This window comes from Molossus molossus, unplaced genomic scaffold (genome assembly GCF_014108415.1).
Source record: "Molossus molossus isolate mMolMol1 unplaced genomic scaffold, mMolMol1.p scaffold_m16_p_5, whole genome shotgun sequence".
Taxonomy (NCBI): domain Eukaryota; kingdom Metazoa; phylum Chordata; class Mammalia; order Chiroptera; family Molossidae; genus Molossus; species Molossus molossus.
In genome coordinates this window covers 36605740-36621881 of record NW_023425388.1, presented here as the reverse complement: position 1 = coordinate 36621881, position 16142 = coordinate 36605740, and the positions used below count along the sequence as shown (strand labels likewise).

General features: G+C 41.0%; 1 protein-coding gene across 1 annotated transcript; it reads right to left on the bottom strand.

Moving 5' to 3' along the window:
- Positions 1–1388: 1388 nt before the first annotated feature.
- Positions 1389–16142, bottom strand: LRRIQ4 (leucine rich repeats and IQ motif containing 4). The gene is given in 6 exon segments (XM_036243139.1): positions 1389–1557; positions 5859–6055; positions 7292–7430; positions 9503–9676; positions 15121–16100; positions 16103–16142. Coding segments are annotated over 6 exon segments (1683 nt in total). The 3' UTR covers positions 1389–1404.

Here is a 16142-nt window from a genome sequence, read left to right as displayed (position 1 = left end):
ATTTTCTGGTTTTGTTATTGTATTATAGTTATGCAAAATGTCAATACTAAGGGAGGGTACAGGATGCATGGACCTCTCTGTACCTTTCTTTGGAACTTCCTATGAATATATAATTATGTAAAAGTTAAAAGTTTTTAGCCTGGCTGGTGTTGGCTCAGTGGTTGAGCATCGACCCATGCACCAAGAGGTCGCAGGTTTTTTTTGTTTTTGTTTTTTTAATTTTATTTTTGTTACAGATGTTTCTCCTTTTTTACCCCATTGACACCCTCCTCCCCATCCCCCCTGCCCCGTCCCCGGCTTTGTTGTCCATGTCCATTGGTTATGCATACATACATATAAGTTCTGTGGTTTATCTCTTCCCTCCCCCCACCAGCCCCGCTTCTGAGGATTGTCAGTCTGTACCCTACTTCTGTGTTTCTGGGTCTACTCTATTCCTCAGACTGTTATATTCATTATATTCCATATATAAGTGAGATCATGTGGTATTTGTCTTTTTCTGCTTGGCTTGTTTCACTTAGGATAATACTTTCCAGGTCCCTCCATGTCATCTCAAAGGATAAGAGATCTTTCTTTCTTACAGCTGCATAGTACTCCATTGTGTACATGTACCACTGCTTTTTTATCCATTCGTCTACTGATGGACACTTGGGCAGTTTCCAGATCTTAGCTATTGTAAATAGTGCTGCTATGAACATGGGGGTACATATATTCTTTCTGATTGGTGTTTCAGGCTTCTTAGGGTATATTCCTAGAAGCGGGATCACTGGGTCAAATGGAAGTTCAATTTTTAATTTTTTGAGGTAACACCATATTGTTTTCCATAGTGGCTGCACCAGTCTGCATTCCCACCAGCAGTGCACTAGAGTCCCCTTTTCTCTACATCCTCACCAACACTTGTTTGATGATTTGTTGATGGCGGCAGGTGTGAGGTGATAAGAGGTCGCAGGTCTGATTCCTAGTCAGAGAACATGCCCAGGTTGTGGGCCAAATTCCCAGTGGGGGGCATACAGGAGGCAGCAAATAGAGTTTCTTTCTCATCGATGTTTCTCTCTCTCCCTCTCCCTTCCTCTCTCTCTAAAATCAATAAAGAAAAAAAATTTTTTTAAGTTTTTAAAAGCAGATGGAATACTATACTGAACCTCTACATACTTATCAGATGCTTCTGCAATTATCAGCTTATAGCCAATCTTGTTTCATTTGGATCCCTCATACTTACTTCTCCCTGATAATCTGAAAAATTACCAGGCTTCATATCTTATCATAAATATTTCAGTAAAAATAAGAATCTTTATTTTTACACGTAACCATAATTCTATAAATGTTAGTGTGGTGGGCATCTAACTCCTATATATTTTTCCTTCTTAATCATCAGGGTTCATTACCTCGAGTCATTAATATACAAAATTATTTCTTCTTTTCTTTTGCAGGTTTTCCTTTTGCATCCTTGTTTCCTTTCTTAGCTTTTGGAGAATTCTTTCCTTTCTTTCGCACTTTCAGTAATTCACCAAATCTCCCCAATCCTTTCCGCACCATAATTCCGCGCCACCATGTCTGGATCTGAAAACAAGAGAAACCCAAACGGCATCAGCTGGTATCACGGGGGAGGGTTGCATCTCCTTGTTCTGACATGTGGTTTTAAAGATGTGAAGAATGGAATGGAATTAAAACTCTAAACCTTATTTTCTCTCTTTCTGAATTGGCCGATCATCCAGGAATTTTTAATTTTTATTTATTTATTTATTTATTTTCTTTTGGTACTTGCCCCTAGCGGGAACCGAACCCAGGACTCTCCGGTCCACAGGCCAATGCTCCAACCGCTGAGCCAAACCGGCCAGAGCTTATTTTTTAAGTATTGAGTACTTTTTCCTTTTTTTTTTTTATCCTCACCTGAGGACATTTTCCCATTTTTTTGTTCAGATAGAGTGGGAGGGAGAGAGAGGAACAGAGAGAGAGAGAGAAACATCGATGTGAAAGGGACACATCGAGTGGCTGCCACCCGCACGACCAACCAGGGCGGGGGACAAACTGCAACCGAGGTACGCGCCCTTAGCAGGAACCGAACCTGGGTCTCTCAGGACTGCAGGCCGACGCTCTAACCGCTGAGCCAAACCGGCCAGGGCTAAGTATTGAGTACTTTTATGTGCCAAGCACTGTTGTAAACCTTGGGGAAACAGCAGTTAAATACTATTGTCACTGACTTTGTGGAGCTCACATTCCAGTGAGGGGAGGAGCCAATAAACAATGAATACATGGCCCTGGCTGGATTGACTCAAGTCTAACCAGGGCATTGGCCCGTGGACCAAAGAGTCACGGGTTCAATTCCAGCCAAGGGCATGCACCTCGATTACAGTTCGTTCCCTGGCCCTGGTTGGGGTTGTGCAGGGGGCAACCAGTCGATGTGTCTCTCTCACATTGATGTTTCTCTCTCTCGCCCCCTTCTTCCCATTCTATCTGACAATCAATGAAAAAAAATATCCACAGGTGAGGATAAAAACAAAACAAACCAAAACAATAAACACACGAATGTATAATCAGACATGGTGTTCAGTGCCCTGGAAATGACAGCGCCCAGCAAGGGGAATTTGTTACCAGACTTCCTATGCCCGCCAACCTGCAGCCAACCCTCCCTTGTCTCCTCCCTTGATCCTATTTCCCTCCCACCTTCTCAGGAACATCCTTCCTCTAGTAGTAAGTAGACTTCTAACCGTTAGCATCCATGCAAGAAAATGAATTTCTGTTGTTTGCGCCACCTAGATTATACTTTGTTGTTACGGTCGCCTGAGCTAACTGAGGCAGGCATTTTTTCAGGGAGGCCTACCATGACCATCTCGTTTAAATTGAAATCCCACAGCACAAACACACACAGCTTCTGGTAATCTCAGTTCCCCTTAGCTTGTACTTTTTCCAACACCACTTATCACTTCCTAACACCATATATATAATCTCAGGTTTTATATTTTATATCTTTATTCCCATCACACTGGACTTTAAGCAATATGAGGACAGCAATATTTATGTTTTGTTCACTGATGTATTTCCAGTGCCTAGAACAGTGCCTGGCACATAGTAGAAGCTCAATGAACATTTGTTGAATAAATGAATGAATACGTTAAGTGGGGGTATGCTGTTTTATATAAGGCGGATGGAGGGCATGTATGAGGATCCTTGGAGCAGAGACTCAACTAAGTGAGGGCAGAGTCTTGTTCATATCCGGGGGAATTATCTCTGGGCAGGAGGAACCAGTGTTACAGCGCTGAGGTAGGAGCATGCTGGGACTTTGGAAACATACCAAGGATCCTGTTTGTGACTCAAGTCAAACAAAAATGGGAAAGATGAGATGGGGAGTGAAAGCAGCAGTTAGGGTGGTGATTTTCCAGGGGATGGTACTGCCCTCTAGAGGCATTCTGGAAATTTACAGGGTTTTTTGATGTCTTAAGACTTAGCAGTCTTCAACTGTGTGACACACACTGTCCAAGGCTGTGCAGGCTTCAAAAGTTTGGAGGCAATCGGTTTCCAAAAGTTCACCCATATGCACCCTTTCCTAAAATGTATCTGCCTAGGAACAGCTGCGTCTCTGGCACACCTCTCATCCACCTGACTAGGGTGTGTTGCCCTGGACTTCAGAAACGTCTGGGACACCAGAAAAAGGGACAATTCAAAATAGTATTACTAATGTTGACTCTAAGGACAGGGTTACCAATTCTTTTGCTTTCTAACTCTGCCTTCAAGAAAGTTGTCTGCTAAGAGCCTGCTATCTGATTTTGAGGGGTATAAATCTGGGAAAAGTTCAAGAGATATGTAAGGCATTGCCATTTAAAAAAAAATGTAGGCAAAAAAAAACAGGTCTTCCATTTTTATCAACTTATTTATGGAAACAAGGTTTCTCAGCACTTCATCTGTTAAACAAAAAACAGGCACAGTACTGATGCCAAGCCCTGTTTCATTCTAGCAGTAAGTAATATTTATGCAAGGATACATAAACTATGTAAAATAGTTTCTCTCATTTGTACACGTATTTCACAAAAATCCTATAGGTCAAATAATTGAACATCAAAATTTGTAATAGATGTTATATTGTTGTGGTCAATTTTATACCACAATTATAATACCAACAATTATAATATGACTAATAAAATGTAATATTCCAGAACAATAAAAACCCTGTAGTCACAGAAAAAAATTTAATTTATATAAATATTTTTATTGCCCAGAAGTATGAGAGGTGATCTATAAATGACTTAAAATTATATATGATTAATAAAATGTATATCACATAAAACATTAAGATTGATTCTAAGATGAAAATACATGTTCAAGAAGAAATGCCTATAAGAACCTGTTCAAGTATTTTGTAAATTGATGTTGACTAATATATCAAATCAAAATAATATTTAGATTCCATTGGATACATTTAAAATATTGATCTAAGAGTTCTATTTGAAAATGTCAATATTTAAAATTCACTGGAAAGTAAATGCTTTGCAATGATTTAAACTTAGTAGCAAAAAAATGTAAATACCAGTTTGGAAAATGTGCAAGAGGGCATGTGGTTTTTCAAAATTCTTTTAGAAAGTATCCAAAAAAATTATTTTTATTCTTCCAAACATTCCTGAGTATATGCATATTAAAATAAATATTTTAATATAAATTACTTTTTTTTCCCTTTATGTTGTAGCTCAGGTATTACTTTGATTTATTAAAGTTATGTGGTTTTGATAGGTTATATTATCTATGAGTTTAATGTCAGGGAAAATGGTCAATTTCAGCAGCAGAGGGCTGATCAACCTAGGTTTTGACTGCATCAGTCTGACTGCTGAGCAGAAGATATGTTTTAGGGGGAGCAGGTATAGAAGTAGAAGTGTGAGAAGATGGGGGCTTGGGCCAGTTGAATAAATAATACCGAATATTGCCCTGGCCAGTTTGGCTCAGCAGTTAGAGTGTTGGTCCTTGGACTGAAGGGTCGCAGGTCAGATTCCCGGTCAAGGAAGGGCACATGCCTGAGTTGCAGTTTTGATCCCTAGCCCCAGTCAGGAGGCAACCAGTCAATGTGTCTCTCACATTGATGTTTATCTTTATCTTTATCTTTATCTCTCCCTCCCTTTCTTCCACTCTATCTAAAAAATATCAGTGGAGCCCTGGCTGGTTTGGCTCAGCGGTCAGAGCGTCGGCCTGCGGTCCAGAGAGACCCGGGTTCAGTCCCTGCTAAGGGCACACACCTCGGTTATAGTTTGTCCCTGGCCCTGGTTGGGTCGTGCTGGAGGCAGCCATTCGATGTGTCCCTTTCACGTCGATGTTTCCCTCTCTCTTCCTCTCTCTCCTTCCCACTCTATCTGAACGAAAAATATCAATGGAAAAATACCCTCAGGTAAGGATTAATGGAAAAAAAAAAAAAAAGAAACTGAATAATGACTGAAGTGGACACACTCCTGGTCTGTCTGGGGTATCCTATGTCTCCATGAGGTTGGTGGGCAAGGAGAGTGACAGGGCTCTTCGTCCTTTGATCCTAGTTAGTGGCAGAGCAGACCTCCGTCCTAGACCTCTGCTCCACAACTGCTTTCATTTCTAATTTTCCAGCCTTGTCTTACTGACTTTGTTAACATCACCTTTTCACTCCAGTGAACAGCCTAAGAATTGTAGATAGTTTTAGAATTTAAAATTTCGGGTTCTTTTGCCTGATTGTTGGCTTCTTATCTGACAAGGAGATAAGGAACATAAAAGACAAAAATTCTAGGATGATGTTAAAAATTCTCTCGATTAGCCCTGGGTAAGTAAATAAGAGTCTCTACCCACTGGATAATCTATAGTATGTTTAACACTAACCCCTCTCCAAAGCAACTATGAACTTTTGCTGATTTTACCTTTGTTGCCGTTATTTTCATATTTCTTTTCTCCTGAAGGTATGTGTATATAGCCTCTTTGCCTTCGGTGTACACTTCTATTGGGGGTTCTTCCAAGGGATTGTCCATCAGTGTCAGAACCTTCAGATTCACTAGACAGTCTAAACTCTCCGGAAGTTGAGTGAGCAAGTTGTCCTCAAGCAGTAATTCTTTCAAAGCTGAAACAGTTTTCAAAAATGACAAATTTATGTTAAAAACAGGCAAGATTGAAATGTGAATTCTTTAGTCCAGTCACTTTGAAATGTTTGTTTCCTACTGTGCCATGTCAAAAAAACACATCAGATTTGATGAGGTAAACCCAAGTTCTCGTCTTTAAAACAACGCCGAGTTGTTAGAGCTAGCGTAATTAGTATTAGAGGCAGGAAAATAGTACACACTAAAACATTTTGAGAATGTTTCATTCCTCCAGGGACCAAGGACAGGATAAAAAATGTACAATCAGGTCCTGGCTGGTTTGCTTCAGCGGTCAGAGCATCAGCCTGAGGATCAAAGGGTTGCAGGTTCAATCTCCAGCCTGTGTGGGAGGCAACCGATTGATGTGTCTCTTTCACATTGATGTTTCTTTCTCCCCTCACCCCTCCACTTTCTCTAAAAATTAATGAAAAAACATCCTCCGGTGAGGATTAACAAAACAAACAGAAACAGGGATTTCTCTTTAAAAAAAAAACAAAAGTAAAAACAGCGTTGGCTGGTTTGGCTCAGTGGTTAGAGTGTCAACCCGTGGACCAGAGAGACCCGGGTTCGGTTCCCGCTAAGGGCACATACCTTGGTTGCAGTTTGGCCCCAGCCCTGATTGGGTCGTGCAGGTGGCAACCATTCGATGTGTCCCTTTCATTTTGATGTGTGTGTGTCTCTCTCTCCCTCCCACTCTATCTGAAGATAAATAGAAAAATATCCTTGGGTGAGGATTAAAAATGAATAAATAAATATGAATCATTCATGATTTTTAATGTCAATCATGTAGCTCCAAAAGCCCCCCTCCCTGCTTGCTGATTTCATCATTCTGAGTCAGCATTTTTTCTGTCCTTTGTGACTTAGTGACCTAATGTGAATTTACTGCAGGACCCCCAACTCATTCTGGCACGTAGTAGGTACTCAGTAAAGTATTGTTGGTGGTATAATGACTATATGGATGAAGGCTAATTTCCTTAGTAGTTGCTGTTCACTTTTCTTTTTCAAGTCCCCATAAAGAACCTGCCTTTGTGAGGCTCCGAGCTGTGCTAGTCAGGCAACTGATCTTCCTCATATGGTTAGTGAGCCCTACAAGGAGGTAAGGGGGTAGGGCCGAGTTCTCTAAACACTGAGATTGGTCTTTAGTAAAGCAAAGAAGCCTTCATCAAGGGAAACGCTGGCCTCAAACTCTACTAGGCCGTGGACCTACTCAGATTCCCCACCTTGTGCTTGGCAGATGGCATCTGGAAGTTGCTTAAGCAGATTGTGGCGGCAATCAAGAATTTCCAGGTGAGGCATCGACCCCAAGGCGACTGGCAAGTACTCCAGATGGTTGTTCTCTACATGCAGCTCTTTGAGGTTCTGAAACAATATGATAGTACACCATAATGATCCTTACATTGAAAAATAAATTATAATAACTAAGATCACCTGCGAGTTCCCATGCTCATTCATTGAAGGTTATTAAGCATTGAAGTCAAGGGGAAAAAACATTTAAAGGACCATCATCAAAAAGTTACTTTTGAGTTAAGCCATGAGGTGGTTCCCATTTATGTAGGGAAAATAGAGCACAGGAGCCTAGTGTTTATTCACAAGAACTTTATGGGAAAATAATTTGGATCATTTACTATACACATCACTTGCTCCCTTTCAATAGCTAGTGATCTGTGGCAGTTGCCTCAGAAGTATAATTTCCTCAAATATCAATCCAACATTGCCCAAGTGGAAGTAGCCAAAGGTACAGATAATAGGTTAACTACTTTCAAATTCACTTTGTAAAAACTTGTATTTCACCCTAAGATTTTAGAGAGTGTGGCATGGTATGTACAAGAAACAAGATGAAGAGCAGAATTTTAAGAACACAGGGCAAAGGAATGGAGAATTAGGAATGAGAACCCTGTGTCACAGGTGAGAAGTGTCTGTGCTATACCTACCATCGCTCAGTTCTGTGACCGTGATAAAGTAGTGGCCCATACCTACTTATCAGTATTAAGAGTGCAGTACCCCTACAACCAAGATTACTCTATCCTGCAAAGCTATCATTTATATTCAATGGACCTATCAATAGTTTCCCAGACAAGAAAAAGCTAAAGGAATTCATCACCACCAGACCAGTATTGCACGAAATGTTGAAGGGTCTTCTTGAAGGTGAAGTACAACAAAAAATATGAACAATAAAATGGCAATTAATACATTATCTATCAACAATTGAATCTACAAACAATATGAACAAACAGAATAGAAACAGACTCATAGATTCAGAGTTATTGTTGCTTGCCAGATGGGTGGAGGCTGGAGGGATGGGTGAAAAAGATGAAGAAATTAAGAAGTACAAATTGGTTGTTAGACTGATGAACCTCAAAGGGAAGGGAGGAGGGAGGGCGGGATCAGATAAACCAAAAAATTTCTATGCATATATGCATAACCAATGGACACCGACAATAGTGTGGGGAAGGCAGGAGGGGGTTGGGATTGGGGAGGAGGCGGTTAGTGGGGAAAAAAGGGAGAAACATCTGTAATACATTCAACAATAAAAATGAGTTAAAGCCCTGGCCGGTTTGGTTCAGCGGTTAGAGCATCGGCCTGCGGTCCTGAGAGACCCGGGTTCGGTTCCCGCTAATGGCACATACCTCAGTTGCAGTTTGTCCCCGGCCCTGGTCGGTTGTGCGGGTGGCAGCCACTCGATGTGTTCCTTTCACGTCGATGTTTCTCTCTCTCTCTGTTCCTCTCTCTCCCTCCTACTCTACCTGAACAAAAAATGGAAAAATGTCCTCGGGTGAGGATTAAAAAAAAAAAAAAATGAGTTAAAGAAAAATAAAAAGGAGTGCAGTACCAGGTACATGAAAAGAAAATAACAAGATTCTTTAAAGTATGCATATAGATAAAGATAAACTGGTATGGCTACATTGAAGTTATCTTGTTGCTTTGTAGGATTTAGCACAGTGCTGTGAACCCATCCTCTGGGAACCTGGTGCCACAATAAAATAGACCACGATTTGCATTCCATCATGGAGTTTGGGAGGTCTATTGCCCCATCCAAAATGCGGCTCCTGGCCATGTCATCTGTATGATACTTTAACCTCAAAATAGTAGCACTTTCAGGAGCAATTTACAAAAAATGGAAAGTAAATGAAAAGCAGTATGGCTCAATTTCTGCAAATAAAACATTCCAAGCCACACAGTGGAAAGGAGCATGGCATGGCATACCCAATAGCAATCACAATAAGATGTTCTTTAGTTATAAATCTGTGGGTGGCTCAGCAAGACCGTGGAAGGCTCAAAGTATGATAATGACCACTTGTTTGGAGCTGGAAACCTAGTATGGTTGATTCCACACACAGCCTGTGGGAACACGGCCATGTTTTCTCAATATCGGCCAATTTAAGAAATCAGTAGGTTTGTTCTTCTTTGCCTGCTCATTTGGGGAGACTTACCTGTAGTTTCCCAATGTGATCTGGCACACAGGTGAACTTGGCTCCTTGATCTTGCCCAATGTACAATTTCTCTAAAGACTCTAAAGAAAAGATTTCTTCTGGAAATGTAAAGAACTGATTCCCGCTTAGTCCCAGCATCTTCAGTTTTGAAAGTAAGCAGAAGTCTGAAGGTAACTAGAAGTATTCCAAAAAGATATGTTTCAGGTCGAGATTTTTTTTATCCTAACCTGAGGATATGTTTATGGATTTTAGAGAGAGAGAGAAACAATGATGTGAGAAAGAAACATTGATCAGCTGCCTCCTGCATGCGCCCCGACTGAGGATTAAAGCTGCAACCTAGGTGTGTGCCCTAACTTGGAATCGAACCTGCAATAAATTGGTGCCTGACCTGTGAGGCTCAGTGATTGAGCACGGACCCATGCACCAAGAGGTCCCAGGTTCGATTCCTGGTCAGGGCACATGCTAGGTTTCAGGTTCAATCCCCAGTAGAGGGCGTGCAGGAGGCAGCCAATCAATGTTTCTTTCTCACTGATGTTTCTATTTCTTCCTCTCCCTTCCTCTACAAAACCAATTTAAAAAAAAAGAAAATGAAATTGGGCTTTTAAAAAGTTTTGAGACATTGGCCCTGGCCGGTTTGGCTCAGCGGTTAGAGCATCTGCCTGCGGTCTGGAGAGACCCGGGTTCGGTTCCCGCTAAGGGCATGTACCTCAATTGCAGTTTGTCCCCGGCCCTGGTTGGTCGTGCAGGAGGCAGACACTTGATGTGTCCCTTTCACATCGATGTTTCTCTCTCTCTCTCTCTTCCTCTCTCTACCTCCCGCTCTGTCTGTACAAAGGATGGAAAAATGTCCTCGGGTGAGGATAAAAAAAAAGTTTTGAGACATTGTTATATGAAAAATAAAGTAATTTAGCAATTCCTACTTATGACAAGTTTGCACATATATAGTCATTATAGTTGCAGAGCTTCACGTTTTCCCTAAGCCTCTCTGCCGTTCACTCTTATGCACTGCTTTAAATTGGAGCAATTTTTAACCTTTATTAGAAATTTTTGAACTGTAGTGTAGCAAATGCTTGACACTACTAAAAGAAAAAGAACTAAAGTTATTAGTGTAATATTGTAATTATAATATTAATAACTAATCCGGTTATTAGAACTGATAAATTTAGTGGCATGACCTCTCACCCTAAAAGACTTTAACTCAGCAATTTTTTTTACAAGTCCTATTATCTTTTTATCAGGAAATAGAGTGTCTGGACAGGGCTGCCATATACAGTTTGTACAATACACAAGTCCAAGTGTGCACAATGGCGTGGTGGCATCAAACAGCCCTGTAGCTGCAACTGCACTTATACATTTTTTAAACATTCAGTATTATTCTGTATTGGTTTCAGAAGTATAGCATAGTGGCTAGATAATCATGTACTTTACAAAGTGGTCCCTCCAATATTTCAAGTACCCACCCGTCACTGTACAAAATTTTGACAATATTATTGACTATATTCCCTATGCTGTAATTTACATCCCTGTGATTATTCTGTAACTACCAATTTGTAGTTCTTAATTCCTTCATCTTTTTCACCCAGCCCCCCAACCCTCTTCTCCTCTGATACCCCCCAGTCTGATCTCTGTAATCTATGAGTCTGTTTCTATTTTGTTTGTTCATTTATTTTGCTCTTTAGATTCCACATATAAATGAAACCACACAGTATTTTTCTTTTTCTGTGTGACATATTTCACTTAGCATGATACCTTCTAGGTCCATCTATGCTGTCGCAAATAGTAAGATTTCATTCCTTTTTATGGTTGTAACCTGGCAACTTTGAAACTTTAGTTGAGATCTCAGTTGGACACAAATGAAGACTATTCTCTCGTTCTATTTCTTCCCTCCAATGAATACTGATGCTTGTGTGCAGGTTTTAACTAGGCATTTCACAGACTCACAGACTCTCAGGGTTGGAAGGCTCTCTATTCTAACTCTCTAATACGGTGGTTGAATGCATTTCATAGGTAACCATCCAGCCCATAGTTAAACACCATGTCCTCTAGGACCTAGAATGAGAAGCTCACTACCATGGATGGAGACCTCTACTCACCAGATTTTCTTCTTTTGTCAGGCCAAAATCTATGTCACTATTATGTCTACCTATTGGTCTTTCTGGCCCTCTAGAACCACATAGAAAAGTCTCATTCTTAAAATGTAACACACTCACCTATTGATTATGTTACAGAGATGCCAATTTTCTTGTAGGAAAAAAAAAAAAGCCCAGCTATATATCTCAACAGCTTCTTAACTCACTTTAAACCATTGCTCCTTTATCTAGCTTTATTTCTTTATTCCTAAATAGAAAATCCTTGCTCACAGTTCCCTGCTTTAGCTCGTGGGCTTTCTTCCCGGGCTCCCTACACTGCCACTCTGCTTTCATAGTTCAGTGTAGCCCAGACCTCCCTATAGATGGGTGAAATGGATAAATAATTGGTGAATAGGTCAAAAGAAAGCCCCTTGCGGAGATGACCTGTCAATAAAAGTCTCACACGCCTGGAAAGACATTTTTCTTTTTATTGTATAGGGTGAGGGCTAATTTTTCTAAGCATGCTATATATGTTTACAGCTTTATTTACTTAATTTAAAAAATCAGAACCAGTCAATCAATCTCCAGAGAAACTGATGTTTAAGCTTTCCTTCCTAGCTATTTCAAAATTCTTCTTGGGCACTTACATACCTTCAATATAAAGCACCTACATTCAGTGCAGTGCAAAATAATGAGAAAAGATTTTCAATCTAACTACCTCATTATAACCTAGTAATTTCACTCTTATTGCTATTTACTTAGCTCACAGGTTTAGCTTTTTTTTTTCAAAGCACATTAAATGTTTAAAGGGTTTTTCCCCCAGAATATTCAAGATCCATAATTAATTCCATCATAGTCATATTAAACTATAGTGGAAGTAAATCTGGATGTACAGAAAACCTACACAGCATCAAATGAGGACAATTACTGCTGACATAATAACTGAGCTATAACCACTTTGAGAATGGGTTTTCTCTTGCCCAGCTGGTGTGGCTCAGTGGCTGAGCATTGACCCATGCACCAAGAGGTTCGATTCCCAGTCAGGGCACATGCCCAGGTTGTGGACCCGATCCCCAGTGGGGGGCATGCAGGAGGCAGCCAATTGATGTTCTCTCTCATGGATGTTTCTATCTCTTTCTCCCTTTCCTTTCCTCTCTCTTTAAAACAAACAAACAAACAAACAAACAAACAAACAAACAAAGAAAAAAGAGAATGGGTTTTCTCCCCTAATAGGAATGTATCATACAAATAAAATCCATCTACATACATGGTGTAAGTCAGCTATTTTTGCATCTATCTACCTAGGCAAAAAAAAGCTACTAGGCAGACTTCAAAAGCCAGAAACCCATCAGGTACATCTTTGGGATAAGAGAGATAAGATAAGGAGCAGGTTTAAAGGCCATGTGTCATTGAGGACAGAAAAGCATTGAGAAGTTACACAGGAAACCGAGAAGACAAAAACAAACACTGTCATAAGAATGGAACACAGAGAACTGCATGTTTGAAATAATATTGAACATATCCACATTTCAGTGCAGTTGACTTATGGTAACATTTGGTATTGGATGAGGTTTATCTTTGTTAAAGAGCCACCCATGTGTGATTCCCTCTACCCTGATCTCTTAAATCATCTCACAGGAAAGGATTAGGTATCGAAAGGATTAGGAATTAAGTCAATGCTTTACGTTACTTTTCCCAGGGGCACATTATATCTTGAGCCTTTCACTCCAAATGTGGAAGGACAGGTTTTATCCACTATAAAGGAGTTTCTTCTGTCAGTGGTGGAATAGTTGGGGGGATGGGCATAGGGCCTCTCCTGGAACATCTAAAATCCTCCAAGGCGGGTTGCTACTTAAATAGAGATTAAATCCCTGATTCTCTTCCGAAATCTTAAAGTTACTATCAAAATATTTACTTCCTGAAAGGCAGCTTTAAAACTCTACGATAATTAGGAAAACAAACTACCATTCCTAGGTTTTGGAAATTAAAAATTGAGTAGAAGATGAAATAACAACAACACCATTTTGGCCTAGGACTTTTATAATGTATGGGGAACACGAGACTGGTGTCCAAGGCCAGGAAAGTCAGACCTATTATTTGGTTAGGTGTTGAATTCCAAATATTCCTTTTTCTCCCTCTACAGTTGTTTTTTGCTTTTCAAAGAAATCTGTTCTTTTACATTTTAAAATATTTGTTTGTTTGTTTTTAAATCCTCACCTGAGGATATTTTTCCATTTATCTTCAGATAAAGTGGGAGGGAGGGAGGAAGGGGGAGAGGGAGAGAGGGGGAGAGGGAGAGAGAGAAATGTGGATGTGAGAGAGACACATTGATTGGCTGCCTCCACCGCAACCCCTACCAGGGCTGGGAACCGAACCACAACCAAGGTACGTGCCCTTGACCAGAATTGAACCAGTGACTCTTTAGTCCTACGGCCATTGCTCTAATCTCTGAACCAAATTGGCCAGGGCCACTTTTAAATCTTAAAAAATGATAATAATAAACAAATACAGGTGTATCCACTGCCAAATCTTTTGTTAATAAACACAATATAATACTGCAATTAAAGTTGAGTTCCTCTACAATACCCTCTTCATTTGCTTGACTACCTCCCTCTTCCCAGAGACAGCCATTATAAGAAATGTAGTGAGTTTTTTCTAGTCCATATTTTTATACTTGTATGACATGTATAAATATCCATAAAATGTGATGGGCGTTTCTGTATTTTTGTGTGATTAAAAATTTTATGAGTGGCATCATAGGGTTCTACAATTTGGTGTTTTGCTTGTTAATAAACATTACAATTTGGAGATTTATCCACATTGGCACCTATAGTTCCAGTTCCCTTACATTTTTGTATAGTTTTCCATTTTAAAAATATACCACAGTTTACTTGCTCATTCCTCTACTGACTGACATTTAGAGTGATTCCCATCATTTCATGATTATCAACAATGCTATAATGAACATTTCTGAGCAGGCCACTCTGCACACATGGGGGAAAGTTTCTTTAGGGATTAAGCTGTTTTTGAAGTTTCCCATGAATGGAACATTAAGGCCTAAGGTTGTATGTGTCAGAAAAATGTGTTTAAGGAAATCCCGGTAGGAGGTGGTCTTTGTTAAGAATATAGACCCTGGAGCCCGGCTGCCCTGAGTGGGATGCCTGCCTCCATCACTCACAGGTGTGTGGCCTTGGCAAGTCAGTGAAGCTCCCTGTGCCTCCTTTTCCTCGTGTCACTGAGGATATTATCCACGTCAAAAATTCTTGTAAAAAAAAGTATTTGTGAGGATTAAATGAGATATTCCATGTAACACACTTTGCCCAGTGACATACCGTAAATAAACACGAGCTACTACTTATGATTAATATTGTTATTCGTGGGGAGAGGAGTAATAGAAATGATCACCTTGTTGGATATATTTGTTAACCCTGGATTCTTGCCCATATCGTCAATTCAGATTTGCCGATGCTTAGACACAGAACCGCACCGAGTTAGGGCAGGGAGGGCCCTTGATAAGAGCATAGTGACAGCCAGGAAGAGAGTCAGTACCTGCCGTATTTTATTATCGTCCAGCGCCAGGATCTCCAGGTTCTTCAGCGCACAGATCTGCCTCGGAAAGCTTTCCAGATGATTCTGACTGAGGTCCAGGAAGCGCAGGTTGACCAGCCGTCGGAAGGAGCGCCGCAGCCCGTGCAGGCCGGCACCGCACAGGTAGAGCAGTTGCAGCGAGGTCCACCTGCAGACGAGGCGCGGCACCTTCTCCAGGGGGTTCCCGCTCAGCCCAATCTCCGTCATCTCCGAGAGCCCCTCCAGGGAGTGTGGGATGGAGTGGAGGCTGTTGTAGGATAAATCCAGCACCGACAGTTTGCTACAGTGGCCCAGAGACTCGGGGAGAAAGTGCAGGCCGTTATGAGCCACATAGAACTTGTGCAGCCTGGTCAGGTTCCCGATCTCTTCTGGGAGGACCGTCAGTTGGTTCTCATCCAGGTCAATGATCTCCAGGTTGTAGAGAACACAGAGCTCTTGCGGGAAAACGTCAAATTGGTTTTGCTTCAGGTAGAGCTCCCTCAGTTTGGTCTGGTTCACGATTTCCATGGGCAGAGTTTTCAGGTAGTTTCCGGTCAGTCCGAGCAGCTCGAGGTGGTGAAGGAGCTTACAGATCTCCACGGGGAACTCCCGCAGGCAGGTGCGGTAGAGGCGGAGCTGGCGCAGGCTGCGGTTGCAGCCCAGCACCAGAAGCGAGGAGGGGAGGAGGGGGTTGTCGCTCAGGTCCAGGCCCTCCAGGTTGCTCAGTTTTCCCAGCTGGGGGCACAGCCTGCTCAGTTTGTTTTTGTTCAGGTAGAGGATTTTGACATTCTTTAAGTATTGAATATCCGGGGGGATTTCTTCGATCTGGTTATTTTCCAGATGCACTTCTTCTAATTCTCTTAATTCTAAAACCTCCAATGGAACAGTAGCCAAATTCCGATTAGCAGCGTCAATGAAAAATGTTCTATCAGATTTGCTATGGATCATATTTCTGATGTATTCTTATCTGAATGTTCTACTGATTTTATGTTGTCATTTGACAT